At 34.9% G+C, this 23,379-nt stretch overlaps 1 protein-coding gene across 8 annotated transcripts in view; it reads left to right on the forward strand.

The window, feature by feature from the left end:
- Positions 1–23,379, forward strand: part of KIF16B (kinesin family member 16B) — a 146,627-nt gene that overhangs the window by 25,205 nt on the left and 98,043 nt on the right. For all 8 annotated transcript variants that reach the window (XM_062571746.1, XM_062571751.1, XM_062571752.1 and 5 more), the window contains exons 7-12: positions 354–496; positions 1,827–1,995; positions 2,165–2,296; positions 5,195–5,370; positions 8,204–8,269; positions 11,227–11,286. In XM_062571746.1, the coding sequence (XP_062427730.1) occupies positions 354–496; positions 1,827–1,995; positions 2,165–2,296; positions 5,195–5,370; positions 8,204–8,269; positions 11,227–11,286 (746 nt within the window). The remainder of the gene's footprint in view (positions 1–353; positions 497–1,826; positions 1,996–2,164; positions 2,297–5,194; positions 5,371–8,203; positions 8,270–11,226; positions 11,287–23,379) is intronic.

Genomic DNA, 23,379 nt, shown 5'->3' on the forward strand with positions numbered 1-23,379 from the left:
AATATAATTTATAAATTGAAAATAGAAATTATAAATCGAGTTGGAAAGAGCCTATTGGTATCTAATAGTCTTAATCTGTCATCTGCCAGGGAAGATTCTTGTCGCTTAAGAGAATATGCATGTGTTACCACATTATATACTTTAGTAAAATTGAGTTTTTTTTCTTAATTTACTGTAAACCTGCAAGTTTGCAGTTCACACAAAGCCTCATTCCTTTCTTAAAAGTGATAAGCATGACAATAAACACTGTAATAGTAGCAATACTTTGTAGTAGAGAGGGTAATTTGAATCTTTTTCTAAAGAAAATCATTTGCATGTGTAAGCGTACTGTAACACTTCCTGTTTTTCTGTAGATTTGTCTAAACATTTAGTGCAAAATTATACTGATGTAGAGGAACTTATGGACGCAGGAAATATAAATAGAACTACAGCTGCAACCGGAATGAATGATGTCAGTAGCAGGTCTCATGCTATTTTCACAATCAACTTCACTCAGGTAAAAAGAATTAACTCTATTATGATACAAATTTGCATTTAATAACTCATGTAACAACTAAAAAATACAGTTGTCAAATCTGGAAGTATTGATAATGACTTTATGTGGTTGCCTTATGATAGAGAAAGATAAAAGTGTGAAACATCTGAGAGTTGAAACTATGTTTATCAGTGATTAAAATCATTGTAATTTACAGTATACAGTGATTACTTAGAATGACATTTAATTGACATAGAATTTGGGAGGGATAATTGTTGGAAATTGCGACTAACCAATACTGACTGAACTGTTAAAGCATGTTTTATGACATTGCTGTAGACATTGTTATGACAGAACATGGTGAGGAAAGTATGTTTTGTGTGACTTGGACAAGAGCTCAAGATGGGCTACCTTTCATACCATGATGTTATTTTTAGACAAGGTTTACAAGGAACCCTGTTACCATAGCCCAAAAGTAGAAAGTAGAAATGTTTTCTAAGATTTTCTTTCTGAATCTTCTCTTACTATTGGAATCCTCTTTATATTCCTTGATTCACTGATGGAATAATGGAGAGATTTAATGCATTGTTTCAGAGCATAGGAATTTTTTGGGTATGTACAATAAACTCCTTTTCTAATACCTCCAGTTGTTTGCAGTTGTTTGGGTTCTTTATAGACAGTCCACAAATAATTTGCTAGAAGAAGAAAAAGTAGCATAGGGATGGTTTGGTCTTCTCACAGAACTTTGCATTTCTCCTCCTAAACACACACGAAATCCCATGCCTTAATCAGTGATTTACTCATTGTAAAACTATCAAAGAGGATGAGAGGCAAGCAGCTTTACTGTTGCACCATAAAAGTGGGAGGAAGTTGAAAACAGTTGTAGTTTGAGTCATTGTACAAAGTAAGATTAAAAAGTAGGAGGAAGTATCAGTGAAAATCATAAAATACAATTGCAATTGCTACTTAATTGAAGTTGGAGGGAGAAATTGAGTGTAGATGTGTCTCAGCGTGTGTGTATCTTTAGCAGTGTGCTGTATCTTTAAATGTTAGTTGAAAGCAGCAATAAACTTCCTGTACATCATGTAAATATCAATCCATAGTTGTTAGTTTATGTACATAAATTGCTTCAAAGTTGCAAACAGTACAGTTCTAAAAAGTAACTACTTGAGTAGGAGTTATGCAGCAGTTCATGATCAAATGCTTTTCTATGACATTTGGTTTCTAAAACTCTGCTGTTGGAAACAAGTTAAATTCAATTGTGATGTGGAAAGGACAATTAAATTGTATTCAGTAAGATTTTAGAAATTGGTAGCTTAATGCATTTTTCTTTGTTTGTTTGTTTCCATAGGCTAAATTTGATTCTGAAATGCCTTGTGAGACTGTTAGCAAGATTCATTTGGTAGATCTTGCTGGAAGTGAGAGAGCAGATGCCACTGGTGCCACAGGAGTTAGATTAAAGGAAGGGGGGAATATTAACAAATCTCTAGTTACTCTGGGAAATGTCATTTCTGCCTTAGGTGAGTGTCTGTTTTTTGTGACTGGCTGTTTGGGTTTTTGTAGTCATTACCTACATTTGCGTTCATTTAGAGTTTGTATTGCAAAAAATAGTGGCCTAACATGAGAGTTTTTGAAATGAATGCAAATACGTAATTGCTATTTTCTTCTCTTCCTCTCCTTGCTTCACAGCTGATTTATCTCAGGATGCAACAAATCCTCTTGCAAAGAAGAAGCAAGTATTTGTGCCTTACAGGGACTCTGTGTTGACTTGGCTGTTAAAAGATAGTCTAGGAGGAAACTCAAAAACTATAATGATTGCCAGTAAGTGTTTTTAAATTACTTTTTACATCCTGAACAGTTCCTACTTAATAGGATTAGCTGTAAATATTTGGATTCCAGATGCCTCATTAAGGCAGAGCATTGTTTACAGCTTTTAGTGATTTATTTCTTTATGAGCTTTTGAGTAATCCTCTTCTTTTACCTGTACTCTACATAACATCCCATACAAACATTGGCCTTTGAAAATGAGCAAAACCAGACAGCAGTGAAATTATGCCTGTTTTCACTGCTTATTTAGGGGTAATCTAGTTTATTCAGTAATCCCATGATCAGCTACCTGTGTCTCCAGAATGCGAGAGTTTCACTTTCATATGCAGATCATCTGTTTTGTCTGCGTGTGTGTCACTGCTGGGTGTGTGACTGGTCACAAATGTAACAAGGCATCCAGATTGTGTACGTACAGTCGTTAGGCATTTGCTTGCATAAGCAAGAGTCACCCAATTGTATGTGTCTAATTGCTTACATCTGCTCTGACATCTAACTGCTGTGTCCCTCTTTCTGACACATGCCCAGTGTAATGATTAGCTATTCTGACTAGTTAAAATAATAGCTCCTGCTTATCCTTTTAGTCCATCTGCATTCCAGAAAGCTCTGTTACTGACTGTAAACACTCAGGTGTGGGACCTGAAGGAAGTCTTAAGTCTTATACTTCTCTGCTCTTATACCTATCACCCCAGTTTAAAAAAAAAAAAAAAAAAAAAAAAAAAAAAAAAAAAAAAAAAAACAGCCTTGTGCATCTGTCAATATTGATGTGTAAATCATTTTGCTTTAACAAAACTATTGTTTTTGTTAGCATTAGTGGCAGAAACAAGCTGGTCTTTTTTGACGTTCAGTGGATAAGAATATGTTGTGTTCATGTGCCCTACTTTCTAGATACAGACAGCACTTCAACTTTTTGTCTGAATTTAATTATTTATGATCAGTCTTCTTACAGAGTTTTCTTACAGCTTTCTTTTGAACCATAGAAAGCTCAGTAAGGTTCACTTAGATTAAAAGCCTACCTATGGCATCAGTGTTGCATGTTTTTCTACAAATTGGAATGGGAATTCCATTTGCAAAAAGAGAAATAATGCCACAAGAACCTTTCAGGGGAGGAGAAGGGAAGATTTTTGATGTCAGAGCTGTAAGGTGTGAGGAGCAACTCTGAGGTTTTTCTTAGTTTTATGTTCAAATACAATGCAATCCAACGGATGGAGTCTTCTCTTAGAAATGGGTGAGGGAGTTGAGCTGAGGGAATAAGATGCAGCAGATCTGGCTCTTTATTGAGAGTTGTTTTGCTGTAGTCAAATTCCCCAGGTAGCAGTTTCTTTCTTGCACGAATTTTGCGGATGTTTTTGGAATCTGTGCCACTTTCTTTTCTTAGTTGGATCATAGTAGTATCAAAAGAGCATCATGGACCAGATTCTGCTGTGTTCTGACCGTTTAAGTAACACTACACTGACATCTTTCTTCCTGATGTTTTCTTTCAGTTCCATGGTTGAATAACTTCATGTTTTGTGGTATGGCAGGGTCAAGGGAAAAGGTTTTAGAAACATGGTGAGCTTTCAGTATCTGTGCTGATGATCACAGTGCACAGCTGCTTTTTCAGCTACTTCCCTTTCTACTAACAGTGCTTCTGCTAGGCAGAGCCCTGGATGGTTGATCTTTTCTTCAACCATAACTCTGCTGATAATGAGGCTGAATTACCTGATAGACACTGATAAACAGTCCAGATATTTTTGGCCTGCCTGTAACTAAACATTAAAAAAGCAAGAAGATGAAATAAAAGTCTGCCATATACTCTTACAAAAGTACATTCAATTTCAGTTCATTGTGTTGATTTAAAATGTTTTGTCATCTTTCTAGAAAGAGGACAATAGAGGAGGGGAGAGGAGACAGTAATTAAAGTAAGGGAGGGGAGTAATATTAGCTAAGGGAAGTGTAGTGTTGCCAGGTGCATCCTCATTAAATCTGGGAGCTCTAGCACAAAAATAGCATTTGTTGCTGTTGACAGAATGAAGAAAGAAAGATTTTTGAAGTGTTTTCATTTTCTGACTCTTCTGCTCTCTTTTTCAATTTGGTTAATTAGACTTCTGGTCTCCCATCATTTCAGAACTGTGGTCTCTTTTATGCTTTTGGTATTTTGTTGATCTAATTATCTTTTTTGTTTAGAACATCTTATACGTTACTAGGAAAGTTTTATGTGAAGTGTAAGGTTAGCACTTTCGTTGAAACATCATTATGTTTCATGATGAAGTTGCTTGTGAAAATATTATTGTTTTCTGTTGTTGCATCAGGTAGATGAACAAAGTATTTAAAGTAGCTTAGCCAGTAATGGTTCTGCCTGCTGCCAGATACCCACAACTCAACAGAATGGTTAGTTTTGTAGGTTAGTGATAGAAACTCTTGTTTCAGTTTTCATATCTGCTTTTTGCTTGAATGTTGCTTAATTTACCTTCAAATCTGAGACTGAATGTATTGTGTTTTTACCTAAAATGACTTTTCTGTTTGATGATTGCATTGATACTTATGAAGTACTCATTGTTTTTTCCCACTGTTCTTGTAAAAATTTGCAGAAAAAAACATATAGGATATATTTATGCTTACGAGGGAGATGTAAATGTTAAATAGATTGACATCTAGATTTCTTTACAACTCTTGATTAATGGATCTGATTATTTTAATGCATAGTGGTGTAACTTGGTTTGCTTAAACAAGGTTATAGTGACATAGAATTAGTGGAGCAAAGCGAAGAATTGGAACAAATCGTAGCCATAGTAGTTAATCATATTTCTATTTTTTAATCCACATTAAGTTTATCTGACTTTTAAGATATAAACCAGCTTTGTTAAATGAGACATACGATGTTGGATAAACTGTTTCTGATTTCAATCTCCATAGCTATTTCACCTGCTGATGTCAATTACGGAGAAACTTTAAGTACGCTTCGCTATGCAAATAGAGCCAAAAACATCATCAACAAGCCTACTATTAATGAGGATCCTAACGTCAAACTGATCCGTGAGCTGAGAGCTGAAATAGCCCGATTAAAAGCCCTGCTTGCTCAAGGGAATCAGGTTAGTTTTGATTGAAACTTACGTATGATTTTCTTTGAGTTATAACATCTATTTCTAGAATGTAGTGAGATAATTATCTTTCATTATATTGATTTGAGTAAACAAGCTATATGAACCTATTAATGAATATTATTTTCCTGACTGAATCAGTTTCCATATGGCCAGTAGATTACCTGTTTTAATATAACGGGGGAAAATTACCAACCTAAACCTTTTAGCTTTGTCTTAATATAATCAGACCTTGATTGCAGTATGTTGTGGAATAGGTAGTCACCACAATATCAGGTGACTGAGCAGTGACGTATTTACTACATCTAGCCTAATGAACTGAAGAGATCCTTCAGTTGATACCTTAAAGTAGCAGATGTTATAAAGTACTTAAGATGTGCAAACTGTAGGAATATCAACAAGTTTGAACGTCATGTTTTATTTGAGTTTGGCTGCACAGTATGTTAGAAAGTGGATAACATGCTAAACATATATGTAAAAGTACTTCTGGGGGGTGTTATAAAACGTGTATATTTTGTATTGGATCAGACTGGAAACACTCAGATTTCTCTCTTGGCTGAGGGAAGATGAAGTGCCAAGTGGCACTGACTTTGTTAACAGTCATTTCTGATGCTCAAGTAAATACCTGAATATACTCATGTACAATACAGAGCAGAGCATACATTATGAATGACAAAACAGTTAATCCAAAAAAGATGAAATGGAAGATTTTAACTATTTTTCTCAACTTTCTGATATTGATTTGAAAAAAAAATAATGTTTATTAATCATTAAAAATAGTAACTCTTTGTTTAATCTGTTGCTGAAACAGCAGATTGTGATGATGGTGGTAGTAATCATGAACAGAAATGCTATAATGTACCCATAACAGACTGGGAGTTAAAATGGCCAAAAGATTTCTGTCAATGGGCAGGAAATGCCAATAGTGAAAAGGAATATTAATTCTCTTTTTTACTATAAGAAAGAATTCTCAGCTTGATTGAGTGAACAAAATATATTTCATGTTTGAAGTATGCTAGTTTGACTTTCTCTTGCTGTACTGAGTCACTGAACCATTGATTTCAGCAATTAGGAAATACATTGGTCTTACTGTTTTCCTTGTGTGCTAGGAAAACTAACAAAGAAATAACTACTGAAACAAGCATATCTTTGGTGAATGTTCAAGGATGTTGCTTGATTCACTGAAAGACAATCTTTTGAAAAAACTCAGGAAAACTAAAGAGTTAGGATATATGGGAGCTGTAGACTTTCCTTACATTGGTAGGCATTGCTGTTGTAACCATGCTGTTCAGTGCAATGTGTCTGCATCATGGACGGCCTGGTACAGTGTATCTGATGTGCATGTGGGGTTGTACCCAAGCATGGTTTCTTTGGAAAGGTCTCACTCTGTACTCTAGATATGCAGAACGCTGATCTGCACAGACGATTATTTTCAGACAGTTGAAGTTCCTCTTTGCTTATCTTTTCCACAGTGCTCTCTCTTGTTTTTCTGTCAATATTATCCACTGTAAACATTTGCTGCACAAGCTTGGTTAAGCTTAATTTCTTCCTCTGCGTTGAGGATGGTGAAACTCAGCTAACAATAAGGAATTGACAGTTGACTTAGGCCAGTTTTCTCTTCTAAATAACACCACTTGGGACTACTGGATTTCATACTTGAACAAATACAAATTTGGGAAAACATTTGAAATGATATTTTTAGATTTATTTTTAGAAGTATCTAATTTTATTTTAGGCTGTGCAATGTGAAATGTCAGTTCAGCATAGTCATTTTTATAAACAATTAGTACTTTAGCTAGATTTCATGCCATGAAACATTTGCTGAAAAAAGGGATAGGACCATAGTATGAAGCAATAATAGGCTTGCAGATGATTGCAGCAGAGAGTTCTGCTGTGTTACAGACAATTAGAAAACTCTTTATGGAGTCGAATTACTCTATTACACTCCTGTGTTTTTTTCATATTCTTTGTGATGGGAATTAATTTTATTCTTCCCCAGGTTGTTGTTTTTGGAATATGGTTTGATTTAATCAAGTAGAGGTAACTTAGAGCCCTTGGCAGATCTAATGTTTGGACCCAGTTCCAAACTGTAAAACAGCAGATATCACAATATAAATCTGGTTCGGTTGTAGGATGTGATAGATGGCTGTGTGGGAGACAATAGAGGACTAGCTTCAGACTAGCTCAGTTAATTGGATTTATGATGATTGGTTAAACAGTGAGTGGTGTTAGATATACACAACAGAATATAAATCCCTGTATAATTTCTTCTGTGGGCTCCCTTTATATTTCCAGAATTTCATATTGCAAATGCTTCCATAGATCGCTGAAAATATTATTCACTGAAAAATAGTGTAGAAGGTTATATAAAAATGAGGATTGCTAAGTGTGTGTTTGTGTTGTGTAGTACTTTGCCTGCTCTAAAGTCAATTACTTTTTTTTAAGATAAACAGTATACATATGTGTTTCATAGCAAAATGGTTAACTATGCAAGACCATTGGTATATCATTATTTTTCATGTTTAAGAGAGATATAAAGATAACTGTATCAGAAAATTGCTCGGTTTTGGTGTATGGCAATGTTTAGACAAAAGGAATGAAAATACCCCCAAACTGCTGGTTTGTATTCAGAATATCTGCTTTGACAAAATTTTGATTACTATGAATGTTTTACTGTGATTCAAGGTGATATGTCATATATTGGAGTTTAAAATATTTTGTATGAAATTATCAAAAAAAAGTTAAATAGTTACACTTCTTTCATCTGACTCCAACAGGATTTTTGCTTTTTTTGGCATACTAATCTTGACTTTTATAATTTTAGATTGCACTCCTGGATTCTCCAACAGCTTTAAGTATGGAGGAAAAGCTTCAGCAGAATGAAGCAAGGGTGAGTTATCATTTGTTATATCAAGTCAGTAAGAAAATGGGGTCTGGATGCAAAAATGATGATCATTTTCAGATCTTTTTGATAAATGTCTTTTGTTTTCTTATCAAACAGTGTTTTCTTGATCTTTAACTAGATGTAAACTTGTATTTTTGTTATCCAGTTATTGCAAGATATATTATAAACAAACTATATAGCTTTGATATTTATGTAGCACTTTTGTTTAAGTAATCAAAATATTTTTTCCCAGGCCAGCTTGCCTCAAAAAAGTATGTTAAATATAATAGAAAGGAAAATCCACTCGATTATTGTACTAAATTATAGTAATCAGAGTGATAACTCAGTGCACAGAAAATGCAGTAAGTTGTTTTTGGGAAAATGATTGACTGTCTCACGTTTTCAAGTAACCAATAACTTGTGATGTATGTTTTCAGAAAGTGTCAGTCCTCAAATCTGTTACAGCCATGTGCCGATGTGCTTGGTGCCTAATTACTCATCTTTTCGTTTAAGCACCGGGTGGGTGTTCTTCATGGTGTGTCTCACAGCAAGTGGTTTCATTGTCCAGCCCAAGGGATGTGCTGGAAGCCTCTTCCTGTACCTGCGTGTGTCAGCTTTCTTCCCAGGGAAGTCAGGGGGCTGAGAGCAGGGAGGCAGTGTGCACCGCGGCCAGTGCACCCTCCCACTGTGGAAGCTCGGAAGAATTCCCAGACAGTTTAGATGTACTCATAGAATGTAAAAGAATATAAGTATAATGGTACTCTCATTTCCTGTCATTCTTCTTAATTAATATGTTATTAATTATTTTTTATTTTAATAATATAAGTGGAAACAGTGTGCTTTAGTAATATTATCTACTTTATTATTTATTAAATATTAATATTTAATAATGTTAGTTGTTCTTAACACTACTGCAAAGCATTTTTAAAAATAATATTACTCAAGTTTGGGGAAAAGAGGGAGAAAAGAATTTGGAATTCTTCAGATATGTGATAGTGAATTTATTTACTGTATTTAGTTCCATCAAATATGGATACAGATGTTTTGACTGAATTAAATTAAAAGGCTTTCACTGGTGCTGCTCAGCCCGTCATGATTACAAGATCGGTGCATTACATTTTGAGAAATGTGTTTGACATACATAATTGATGATATAGTATCTTTTTGTACCTTTTAGGATTCTGGTTGCTAATACCAATTTTAAAGACAAATTGAAACACTAGTCCATAAAATGACACTTTAAAAGTAAAATTCAGGACAAAAATGAAAAAATATATGCATTAGTATGAACCATAGCTGCATATAGGCAAAGTTTTTGCTAGGAACACATTTTATAATTTCATAGCATATGCAAAAACTCCTTAGTGTGTTGCATTCAATACTTAGAGAACAACCTACATAACAGTAATTCAAGCCTTCAGGCGGAAGTTACTTTTTTCATATTCTTTTTACACTTTTTGTTAATTTATCTGGCTGAATCAGTCGAATGACAATATGGTTAGTATGTGTAATATAGTTTTCCGTGTACAAACGTAAAGCTTTTAGCAGTTTATATTGCACAACTATTCTTAGATAAAAAGACGCTAATTAGGAGATGTTATTCAAGCTCTCAGAAGTCTTGGCCTCTCTGTGTGGGAAGCGTATTGAGCATATTTTATTATCTTTTGTCAACCTCATTAATAGGTTATGTGATTACTATTTAAGATAATTACTGCAGCTATAATTATTGAAAATTCTTAATAGATATTGCAGTAGTTAGAGCTTTTTTTAATTAAATGACTACAATAATTAATTTATTTATACAGAGCTAAAGACTGTATCACCATATTCAAATTACTGGACAAATGTATGGTACCTTTCTTTAATGAAGTGGTTTGTCATATTAAAAGAACAATTTTAAATGATTTCTGTGAGGTAAAAATTGTTCTGGTATGGTGAATAGAATTATGATGGACATTTTTAATTTTTTTGTATTTTAATTTTTTTTAACATTATGATTGGCAGCACTAAGAGTGATGTGAGACACACACACACACACACACACACACACACACACACACACACACACCAAAAAAAAATCTATTTCGGTCTTGCAATCCTGAGGGTATAGGTAGGCGTGGGAGAAGTTCCTTTATTTCTTATAGGTTAACGGGCAGCTGATCTGCAAAGACAGCTGGGATAGTAAGCTGGAGGTTGCAGATGTGGAGATGTTCAGAGGGACTCTGTTGGAAGACTTCTCCTCCATGCTCTCCCTGTCTGCAGCACCTCTGCAGGCAGGTAGCTTCTCAGTGCTGATTTCAGCCAGCTGTGTGATTGCTGAGTTGCAGCAAACTTTGGTTTTCTCCTGAAGCCTGGCTGTCCACTTCTTCTGCTGTGGACCATGGTTGGCACTTGCCAGAGGGTTTTTTATCTGAACATGCCTAGCTGCTCTGTAGGAAAAGAAGAGTCTGTCTGTTCCAGTAGAAGGATGTAATTGCATCGGTCTGTGACACTAGACTTCGTGGGATTGGCTAAGCACTTTGTGAAGTTACTCAATTTCTTTAAAAATATCTACCATTATTTTATGAGACTATCGCTGTCCTTTGCTTCATTTTGCAGCATAAGTAAGAATTGTCTAGTTTTCTTTTTTGAGAGAGAGAAATTGTAAGAATATCAGTTACTGTTTATTTTGAGGGATATGTATTAAAAGAAGAAAGCATAAATTCTACTGGTGAGGAAAATGGGCTATATTTTATTGAGGAAGATTGATTAATCTCTAACTTTTTTTTTTTTTTTTTTTTTTTTTTTTGTGAAAGTGGGAGACTATTCTAGAATTATTCCAGGGGGAATAATGTTCTTCTAAATATTTGTTTAAACATTAAATTTTACAGAGAATTGAACAAATGCTTACTACTGTTCTTAGATGTCAGTGTCAAGGACTTTGGAGGGGCTGTGATTTTTCAGACATTTGTTTTCTTTTATAGGTACAAGAACTGACCAAAGAGTGGACAAACAAGTGGAATGAAACCCAAAATATTCTGAAAGTAAGGCATAAATACTTTTCTTTGTCACTCTAGTCTTTCTTCAGCTTTCTTGCTTGTACAAAATTTTCTGTCTCGTTTTGGTGTATTATAAATAATTAGTTTTGGGAGCTTCTTAGAGTAAATACTTATGCACTGTGATGTTTTGGAATAAAATTTAAAATAATATCAATAAAGATAGTGCAACTCTTTCTGTGCCTTGCCGTAGTGGACCTCATGCTGCAAAAAGGCTAGTCTCTTACAAATTTGTTAAATACTGAATGTTTTTAGTGAATTGCAAATGAAGAAAACCTGGTGTAAGGGCAAGTGGCTCCTTCTTCCCTTGGCATTTGTCCTGTGAGTATTCACAGGTCTGGCTGATACCTTTTATGTTACATTTGGTATCTCAGTGAATACAGCGCATAGTAGATGCAGATTTTTGCGTTGCCTTTCAGATCTATATTTCAGCCAGAAATGCCTTGTAAACTTGAAAAACAACTTTCAGTGGGGTTTCTGCTGTTGAGTTTCCTTGAGTAGGTCCATCAGCCAAAGAAATGCATCTTAACCCTAAATGTGCCCTGGAGTCCCAAGCACAGATGTCTTTCCAGTTGATTCACGTGAGCTGACTTTTGTGTGTACACTCCTTCTTAGCTGTATGATTCCAAAGTCCCTCTGGAGCAGCATACATACAATGCTGTCTTGCATCTTGTAGATACAGTACAGCTCCAAGAAGGTAACTTGTTATTTCCTTACCATGTTTTTTTGCATCATAGAGAATGCGAATCTTTTATTCTGTGTATGTATCTTTGTCTATTGATTGTCTGATTGTACCAGTGAAATTTTGCATTGACATTTGACTTTTGAAGAGGATGATACTCTCAGATGATACTTTAACAAGCTAATTATGATTCCATATATACACGTGTGCATGCACATGTGTGAACACGCACGCAGTCACGTGTACACAAACACACATGCATACACAAACAAAACTTTCACACAATTTCATTGCCATAACATGGATTAATGTTTTTTTCCAAATGTTTTAATTAGTCTTTTAGGCTTTATTTTCAAAATCTTTATTTAAACCTTTGCGCCCTGCTGTACACAGAACATACAATTGTTTGGAGTGCATTTCAAGCAAGTATTAAGCAATATTTTTTTTTCTCCTTGTCACTGATTTGAGATCTATTTTTCTAGTTGATTTTTGCTATGTATCACTTTTTGATTCGTTTAATTCTTTTTCTTAAGTTCTGCTCTACATATTTTACCAGACTTCCGTAAGTCAACTGCCTGCATGTTTAAAAATAAAGCACAAATAATTTAGAGCGCAGAGCAGGATTGGTAACTTCCTGGCAGATGGTGTGACAGAATGGATTGTTTAATGTCTGTTCAGATACTGAGCAGGGAATTACCATTTGCATATTCCTCAGAGATGTTTTAGGTCTAGTTTACATTACTCCTGTGGGGGTTTTTGCTACTATTTTGAAGTATCTACACGAGCATAGTTCTTCATTTATCCTCTTTAACTAAATTCTAGATTGAGAGAGTTATTGTGACATGGAGATTTTCGGAATTTTAGTCAGTTATGAAGAAAACATGATGTAGCATGTGGAAGATCTTCATAGATTAATGTTGGAAATGCATTGATTCTTCCACAGAAATTACAGAATTGTAGGAAGAATTAGTTGAACAATTCTTATAAACAGGAGAAATTATAAACAGGACAAAATTATATAGCTGAGTATATAAGACTTAAACACAGAAGGCAGAATTCTAATATTCTAGTACCAAGCTTTTATTAGTTTAGTTCTTATAGCTTCTGTGTTCTGCATTTTTATATCTTAATATTTCAGCATATAAATATAACTTATATTTTATTTCTAGATTAAAGGCAATTGATAAAACTTTCTTGTCCCTGAAAAAATGGAAATTTGCAGAAGATTTATTTATTTTATAGCTTTATCCTACACCATTTTACTGAAGCTATGCATATTTTTATTTGCTTCTTGTTTAATGATTCCTGAAATCATTGCTACCATATGAATAGGAAAGGGCTTTCTGGAAGCTTGACAGACTGAGTAGCTCAAAACCAGATTATAGACTATAGAAAGCAGTAGTGATTAGTGTAATTTGGGTTATGTTTATTTAAAGATTGTCTGAGGTGCTCACAGGCAGATGAGGCTTGTTTGTTGTTAGTCAGTGAAAACTTCAATATTTAACAATTTCTTCCTACAGCGCATTAAAAAAAGACTATAGTGCAAAATTCAATCTTTTCTGACTCATTTGCAGGTGTTAATACTAATCAAAAATTTATTTTTGTTTGCTCAATAAATAGTTACTGAGATGGGATCTGATGATAATGACTTATCATTTTTTGGGATTTTCAACGGGATTTCTCACAGATATTTCACTTCATTATGTTTTACATTATGTATTTATACATATACACACACACTGTACGGAAATGCATATTTTACAAAATGTCACATATATAACAGGTCAAAGTTAATATTACAGTAGACGTCTGGCGTTTTACAGGTTTCTAAGGTCGGTAGCTTGACTTTTTCCTTCTAACGAATTTTGAATTCACTTTCTGTACTTAAATAAATGCAGAACAGGGTAGCTTTGTCCTTAAACATACCAGCTTCTGTTTTGTTCTCGTGAAGAATGCAGAGCTAATTAGGTTCTTGAGGCACCTCATCAACACTGAGGATCCTCTGAAAATCCATTGCTACTGCAAACCTTTGGAGAAATTAAGAGTTGGGAGAGTAGTACCACTGACTCCCAAACTGATAGTATCTGGCACTTTTCCTGAAACCAAATACACCAAGTAGTGAGTGGCATACTTAGTAAGCACCTGGAATTGTGTGTATGTATGTTTGTTTTTAAATAAGTTTCTAGAATTTATAATTGAAGGTAGGGAATTCAAAATTCAAATTGAAAACCTTTCAGTCCAGAAGTTACTTTGGGGGACCAGAAACAAAGGTATTTTGTCCCTTAGGAATGACACAGCTTGCAGAATCTGATGTAATTCAGGGAAAGCCTAATCATCTAATCATTAAAAATAAATAAATAAATAAATAAATAAAAGCTTAAGAAAGGAAGAACAATTTCAGTTCATGACTTCATTCTGTCTGTGTGTCTCTATCTCTGCAGTATTTCAAGAAAAGGCATCTCAGGAGGATGATAGGAGTTTAGAGAGCATTGCCAGCAGGAAGGGGAAGACAAGGCAGAACCTGGACAGTAATATCCAGATGATGAAGGTCCACAATCTTGCCTACCAGTGTTCCTTGTCCAGGAAAGAAAGGGGGTTAATTGTCCATTTGCTCATAATTTTGTTCCTATAATGGCTGGTCCTGGTAAGAAGGGTATTTGATGTCTGCGAGAATGGTTCTTCTGGAGTTTCTTTTCTTCCTCTACCTTTTGATGGAGTATCCCAAGGCCTGAGCTGACATTCCTGAGATAGTTCTGTAGAAGGCTTTTTCTGTCTTTTGGTTCTTACTCCACCGCAGCCCACACTAGTAGGCTTGGAGAATCAAATCACATTTTACCCATCAGTCCTTAATACCTTTTGCTCCAAATCTTTTAGGCAGTTGATTTTGAAAATTCTTGTAGCCAAGTAGCTACTTACTCACATATGCCTACCAAATGTAAGTGCATTGCTGGTAGCTGAATGGTATTTTCCACATTACATGTAGCCATGCATTTCACACTAGATTCTAAGTATCAAGTTTTCATATGTTTTTGAATTATTTTCAAAGTGTGATGAGAAAAATCTGTGAATGTTAAACTCCAAAACAGTTGAAAGGATTGTGCATGATTCTTGAAAAATGCAAGAAGCAAGATTCATAAGGAATTGTAGTATCCTTTATTAGATCAACAGATATGATTGGAAAAAGTTACCTAGTCTTTTTGAATACAGTGCTTTCATCAGGCCTAACAAAAAAAATGATGCATTCACACTTCATTACTATTTTTGGAGGAAGATGTTTTCTAAACTTGTTTGCTCTTTCCAGTCATTTTGAACTTTTAAATTATACCATCAAAAACTAAATGCTACTTTGAAAATAATATATAGAGAAGGGAAAATTCTATCCAGATAAGAAATACTGAGGAAGATTTTTAATGAAAGGAAGGCAAATTTTCGATAGTATTCGGCAGCATAAACTTTGGTTGTTTCAGTTGGTACAAAATCATGTGTGCAGCTGACATAGATGCATCTTAGTATTCTTCCTAACTTCTGCCATTAGCTTTTAATATACTTATTCTGCTTTGATATTTAGTCTGTTCCTAATTCGTCTTACGTTTTTCTTTCACAGTGTGCATCTTTATATAGAGTATGGTGAACTATTTATAAACATTATTTGGATTGGTCTGTATGGCTTAATGCAGCTATTGGTTCCAGACGTTTTTACAGTCCTTCATATATGCTATTGCCTGATTGCACGTATCTTGGACTGGTGACGGTAGTATTGAAAGTGTGTTCTTTTTCCTGCATTTGGAAAAAGTACTTTTGCAGGGAAACTGGGTTTCTGTGGAGTCTGAATTACTGTCAACTCATTTCTAAAGCCAAAATCCTCCCATTTTTCATAATGCAAAGTTAGGGCACTGCATACCTTAGGATTTTAAATTTGGGCTGTCCCATAAGAAATATCCTTTACTGTTTAGCGTGGCAGGTGCTTGGAATTGTTAATCTGTGTAATGTGACACTCATTGTTTCCAATGCTGATGTTTCTCATGCTTGTTTTCATCCTTGACCTGCTTACTATAACATGGTATGACAACCTGACTTTATTAATCTAATATTAGTCTGTCCTCTGGCCCTCTATTTAATTGAAGGAAGAATATTTTAGTACTTAATAAAGTTAATAAAAAGGATATGTAGAATGATGCATAGTGTTGTGTAAAATATTACTTTGAAATCCAAAGTGATAATGTTCAATTTTTTTAAAGCCCATCTGGTTTGGGTCAGTTCCTCAAGTGTCACTCTGTCTGTCAAAAGAATTGCACTTCACAAAACAGCACCAGTTTACATTGTTTCTTCTATCTTCAGGTGTCTTGCAACCTCAGCACTTATTTAATGCAAAGATTTTACCTTCATCCCATTCTCACTGGATTTCTGTACTTATTTTTTCCCCCGTTAATATTCTTTCATGCGCATCCCCCAAAAGAAGGGGAGAAGAGAAGAAAAACTGTTTGCTCTTTTCCTTAGTTTATTCCCTTTTATATTGCCCTGTTAAAGGTCAATCCTGAGGTTTATAATTTCTTCAGATGGTTTCTAAGGTGTTAAAGTAACCTGTCCAACTTTCAGTTTTTCTCTTCTTTGAGACTTTAATTGGTACAAAAGTTCTTTTGATGTGACTGCTGTATTTGACTGCATGTGCTGTCATTTTTCTAGAGGTCTTTTTCTTTTATTGGCATCTTATTTTTTTCCTCTTTTGTGAGTTTTTCAGTTCCTTTCCCTAACCTTTAGCAGCTTTAATATTAATCTTTTAAAAATGTGTTCTCCTTTATATAGTTCTCTGAGATGCTATTCTTTTTCCTAGCTTTCTTTTAGATTTCTTTTCTCTGCTTTACTGTTTGTGTAGAAATTGGTTTAATACTTTTAGCTTTTTCCTTTTCTGACTCATGTCATTCTTGCCTACTGTTTGGATATATTTAGATGCTCGTTTCTTTTGGTTTTTAAGTAGATTTAGAGTTACCTTTCATTTCATTATCCTGCTGTTTGATTCTAATCATGTAGCTAGCATTTTGTGGGAGAGCTCAACTGTTGTCAAAGGCTGAGGAGAGATGTGTCTTCGCAGAATCCATTGAAGGACAGGGCCCTATCTTGAATTTTCGTGTAATTCTCACAATTGATAGTTTAGCAGCTTTTTCTGATTCTGCCTTGTTAGATTTAGTGACACAGCCTTACTTTCATCAATAATGCTAATCCTGCTGCAGTATTTACCACATTGTACAAGTACATTACTGAACACAGTGTTTACATAACCTTTTTCTTTCTCGTGCTCTTCAGTGAATTATTAGTTAATAGTACATTTTTATGTCTTTAAGATAGTCATTCCTTTTTTTGGGGGAAAAAACCTGTTGCTTGTATGTCTGTCTTCAAGCATTAACATTTACCAGTTTTTAAATACTTGTGTCTTTCTTTGAGACAAATGAAGTAATCAGACAGAGTCTTATATTGCTGTAATGAATAAACACAGACTAATACCAAACACTGTTATTTTGCCACCAAACACTTGGTTATTTTGCCAGGCATATTGGTCTAAACACGGGAGCATTTCTTTTTTCATAGGTAAATCTTGACTGTGCCTGGCAAAGACACTAACAGACCAAAACTCAAAAGTTACTGTGTTGTTCTTAAGATATGCTGATTAGGATGTCAGAAACTAATAAATTTTGGGTTTATTCCTTTCTTTGCTGGCTTGTTGTATACCATAATGAAATCTGTCAAGAACAGTTTCTTGTATTCTATATAAATACTGCATGAATCTACATTTGTTTGCACTTTCTATAATTTTAAACCACAGTTGGTATTATAAAAGGGATACAGTACACAGAGATAAAATACAGATTGAAAGCCCTGGCCTCACTTTTCTCTGAGTATGTTCAATCCTCAAGTGAAAAGTACCCTCAATTAATATCTGCTGCTTTTACATAAAATTCTTCGATCCACTAAGCCTACTTACTGATGACTGTAGAGTAGAGAATTTGTGGAAGCTTTTGGATTCTTGAAGAACAAACTGTGGAGATTTTTAAAGTACGTCTCATTACTGGATAGTGATGATTGTTCATTAGTTGTGGCATAGGCGGCTTCTCAGAAAACTAATAGATAAAACGCTTCTCTCTCCAATGTCTTTAGCAATGAAAAAATCCTGTTTTCTTCCCTCTCCCCCCATAATCCATAGTAAGATTACTAAAACGTTAGGAACCTACTGCATAACACGGTTGCCCTAAATCACTAATGAATAAGTTTGTTTAAAATATTTAAAATTATCTGACAAACAAGAATAACAGCTTGTTGTTAGTAACTGCTTTTATCACTTTAATCACTTTACCACTGGGATGCCTGCTATCAAAGGTTTTTATGAAAGACTCAGTGTATGCTTTAATCCTGCCCTTAAAGAACATGCAACTTTCTGTGAAATTGCATTAGAAGTAAACATGGATACATGTCTTTGGAACATATGTCCTAAAATGTTACAGATTGAATTAAAAAAATAGGGAGTTATGGGAATGGTGTGCATTTATATGCAAAATAATGTATGCATGATACTGTATTTAAACTGTTCATTTTCAGCTTTAGCATATGTGTTTGTATGTTTGGCAGGGATAACACTTGTTTCTAAGGATTTTTCACATTTCAGTAACTGAATCATTTTTGTAAAATTGTTGCTGCTTGGTGTTGCATTTTGGTTAGAATGTTTGTTTTTGGCTTGTGTTTAAAGCTTAACTATGCTTTCAGTGAGAGACTTAAAACTGTACTTTCATCCAAATGTTATTTATTTACTAACTTATAACTTCTGTAAATCATCTGTATTAAACATGCTTCCAAATTTTGCTTCATTTCTACAGTCTGTGTCTTCTACTTGAATTTTTAAGGAAAAGGTTTAAAAATTACTGCAGATTAAAATAAGATTGCATACCTATGAAGCTGGCAGGAAGAATTAGGCAAATATTATTTCTGATTTTGTTTTCTTTTGAAAAATGGATAGAATAAATGGAATACCAGTGTTGTGCCTAAGCCTGTTAGCTCTTTCAAGGCAACTGCCTGAAACAAATAGTAATGTAAGTACATTTATAAAACTGGAATTGTATGGAAAGAAATGAATACGCATTTGCATTAACCACTTTATTATTAGCAATGTTATAAGTAATCAGTTGTGAATGTTATGAAGAAGACAAGCTATAAGAAAAGTTTAAAAGTGCTGATGTTAATTTTTCATGCCTATGTTTCTCAGTCAGAAATCACACAATAAATTATAATAGCTTCTCTTTCATCTAGAAGCTCGTTTAAATGTGGTTTTTGTTTCTTGCACTAGATGTCACTGCAGATATAAGAATTAGCTTCTCATACACTTAATTCAGATATTTTAAAGTAAAATGTTTTGCAACATTGTGACTTTCATTGCTGTGCAGGCACACTAAAATAAGAATATGAGAATGCCAAAACATTGGTTTAGGGGCAAGTTCTGAGGAATCCGAGTAACTGTTCTGAAATAAATGCTTCTGAACAACAGTTCAGAGGTAGGATGCAGGGTGAAGTGATTATGTACGTTCAAGATACTTGCAATTATTCGTCAGTATCTTTGTCAGAGCTATCTCTCTTTTTCAAATTACTGTATTATCTAGAATATTTTACAAAGCACTTTAGCTAAACTTTTTTAAAATACTTATTTTCTTAACTTTGTTGTAGCATTTGTATTTTAAGGATATGAAAGAAGCACGATTTTGGGGAGAGGCAGTGTCTTTTTATTTAACCAGTTAATATAGTTGAAATGGCAAGCAGGCTTTTGGGCATACAGACCTTTCATCAGACCACTTCATCTATTTTCTTTCTCTTTTAACAGATCTTGCAGCTGGAAAAGCCAGTGGCAATGACATGCAGCTTCCATTTTAATTATTCCTTTTAACATTTTTCCTTTTCATCCGTCACTTCTATGGGTTTATAATTGAATTTCAGTTAACTAAAATTTAGTCAATTTATTGTTTACTCAGTCTTTCTTGACAAAGTTGTCTGATAACAAAGAGATGTTTATCATTATATATCCTTATACAACATTCATCCACCTCCCGTTCTCTAAACCATGATCTTTAATATGTAGTTTAGCTCTCAATTAAAAAAAATGCTAATATGTGGACCATTGCATCATTTATTTATCTATTTATTTGTTTCTAATGTGTGGCAGTTACTGGCAGTAATTAAGTCATAAAACCATCTGCTGTGGTCGTGAGATTTAAAGTTGGGGTAAACTGTGGTTATTAAACGTCACCAAGGGGCTCCTCCCAAGCCTCTGTAGAGGGACTTTTTGTTCTTTGGGGCTTGGTTTCGTAGGAGGAGGAACATGAAAACATAACTCTCTCTCTCTCTCTCTCTCTCTCTCTCTCTCTGTGCGTGTTTGTGTGTGTGTGTATATATATATATATATGTATGTATATTTTTTTCTTTAAACTTCTCACTTAATTATTTGATAAGATGTGTAAAGCAAATACATTAGCATCCCAGAGTCCTTATGTGATTGGTTGGCATATGGATTTTTGGACAGAGATCATCCAAACGTGATTTGATTTACGTTAAGTAGACATTTGTTTTTGAAACTATTGCTGATAGTATGCCACTAGTAAAGTGATTACTAATGTGATTTTCTTTAACTGATCATCACCTTGCTTCAATCTGATAAGTATGCCTAGGATTTATTGCTTCAATCTGATAAGTATGCAAGAATTTCCTGCAAAAAAGAAACTTTTTAAGAGCTTACATAGTTGTCCTCAAGAACATACTGTTTTTTTCTTCAGGAGAGCAAATTGCATTCTCTTTGCTTACCAATGACATTTTTCTTTTCTTTTCTTTTTCTTTCTTTCTTTCTTTTCTTTTCTTTTCTTTTCTTTTCTTTTTTTTTTTTTTTTTTTTGAGTGATTTGTCCACTTGTCTTGCTTTTGCAACAGGAAGAGAAAATACTAAATTGGGAACTGTTGCTCCTGATGCTTTGTAGCTTGTTTGTTAACAGAAATGCCATTGGAAGTGTCCTAGCCACCTGAGGAACCCGGAGTGCAGCAGTCAAAAGTAGATTTTTTTAAAAAATAGCTGTCTGATTCCAAGTCTGTCTCTGCCACCTGTCTTCACCTTATTAAGAAACTTCAGTTTTCTCTTGTAGCCTCTTCAGTGCTTGTTATGTCTCTGTGGTGGTCTGACCACTTTTAACTTTAGTTTCTACTAGAAAGTTGCAATCAAGAGGTGCCTAATGCATTTTTTTTTTTAGTTCAGGTTTAAACAGTTTTTCCAACTTAAAACCACCTGGACCATCAGAGAAGCACGGTCAGAGGCTGCAGTTTCTGAGCTCACTCTCCATGGATTGAGGCAGGATTGAATAGATTAGTTGATCCAGGCTGTGTGGTCCAAAAGAGGCCTTCTGGTTTCTAGCATTGACTGTTCTCCAAAGTATTTCCCTGCCATCCTCCCCCTTACACCTGGGGCCCCACATTTATAGATAATCCAGGCCATGCTTAGCTTTAATCCATCCCTGGGGCTTGTACGTATTTTCCTCAAATGAGAGGGAATCAGAGAGAGTTGCTTTTGAAATTCTTTCTACAGCTCAGGTGCCACTTGTTCAACAATTTCTTCTGGGCATTTGTTCTGGTTTTCTATTAGTATTCTTGTGGTGAGGAGGGGAGCTGAATTGAAAGCACAGTAAGCTGCTCATTTAGCCTGTAGGGAAAAAAAAAAAAAAGAAGAGGAAAAAAGAAGAAATATACCCTCAAAACTGTTTCTTCTGCAGGATCTGAGGAGAGATAGTGAGAAGGAGCAAAGCTCAAGTGTAGGGGTTTCCCTTGGTTATGGAAGGGTAAAGAAACATTCTTGTGTCCACATTTCAGAAGAAAAATGCCAATGTCTCCAAGTCTTTCACAAAATAACTGTTTCTAATAGCTGCTTGGAAATATGTTTTTGATATGAAATACTAGAACCATATTTTGCTGGTGTTAAACCAGTGTATTCAGAAGTATTATGTAGCAGTTCATTACTGCGTGATTCCAATAGCTTTGAATATACAGTGCTGTTGTGCACTTGACGTGCCTTAATTGGCAACTGAGTATAGTCTTGATTCGTACATCCATGATGTGGTAGAAATGCAGTGGGGATAATGTTTTTTCTTTGTTCCTCCCAACTACAGAGACGGTATTTTTAATGCAATCCATTAAAAGAGGTCTCAAACACAGGTGGCAGCACAAATCTGTGGCTATTGCAGTCAGACTTTGTTCCTGAACAAAAGAGATGGCAGTTATAAACATAAGCTGCCATATCTCTTTTCAGTGTCATTTACTCTATTCCTCAGTAACTGGGTCCTGAGGGTCAGGAGGGCTCTGGCAACCAGCCTTATGCATTTTCTTGGGCAGAAGATTTTGCTATTGTGTTGCTAGTCCTGAAGTTTGTTTTTTCTCCTTGGTACACTGTTGCAAACCAGTACACATAGGCCCACTTTTTTGTTCAATTTCTCTCAGTAGTGATTGTTACATTTGGACCTTGATGAAGGGACTAATAGACTTAAACTAATCTACAGGAGTAGAGATGAATTTTTAGGTGGATAAACAAAACAGAAATCCAGACAAATGAAAACTACTTTAACTCTCCTATCACCCAAAAAAACACAAAAAATGAAATAGCTTTTAAAATGAATATATGCATTAGCTATGAGACCGGTCTTTTTTCCTCTACAATTCCATGACTCGTTCATCATCCAGCTTTAGCAGCAAATGAGGTAGGAGTCCTGTAGATAATAGTCTAGTTCACTGCATTCTCTTGATTCATTCCCAGAGTACAGTCTGTGGAATGAATTATTCACAGGTCCTGTAGAAAATATATGATCATGTAATTAAAGGCTGTATCGTAATACATATGGGAGAAGGGGATGAATTAAGACTGCATATTTCTCTCTGTTCCAGCCAGGCCATTTCCCCATTTTAGATACCTACAAGGAGAGTTTTGAGAGCACAGTTGCTGTCTCTTAGTTGGAAAGTATAGTACCTGCTGCTAGGAAAGATCACCTCTGGAAGGAAAAGTGCTGTTTCCTGCTCTGAGTGTCAGTGTTAAGATATGTATATTTATTTTTTCCGAGACTAATGTATACTCAGTCTAGTCACAGATAGAAGGCTGTGAAGAGGTGAAGTCTGTCCACTTGAGACATAGTTTTACCTTCAGAACACTCCGTGTGTCTCATTTCTTGATACAGGAGAAATGTTTTCCCTTCAACTCGAGCTGGTGAGGGCCCAGGCTGGCCTGCTGCAGATGGTTCAGCATGGAAAATGGCAGCTTTGATAGCTTAAGTTTTATAAGCCACTGGAAAAAAAGATTTTGCAGACTAGTGTCCAGGAAGCTTAAGTAGCCAAACAGGCACC

The sequence above is a fragment of the Rhea pennata genome, chromosome 3 (assembly GCF_028389875.1).
Source record: "Rhea pennata isolate bPtePen1 chromosome 3, bPtePen1.pri, whole genome shotgun sequence".
Lineage (NCBI taxonomy): Eukaryota > Metazoa > Chordata > Aves > Rheiformes > Rheidae > Rhea > Rhea pennata.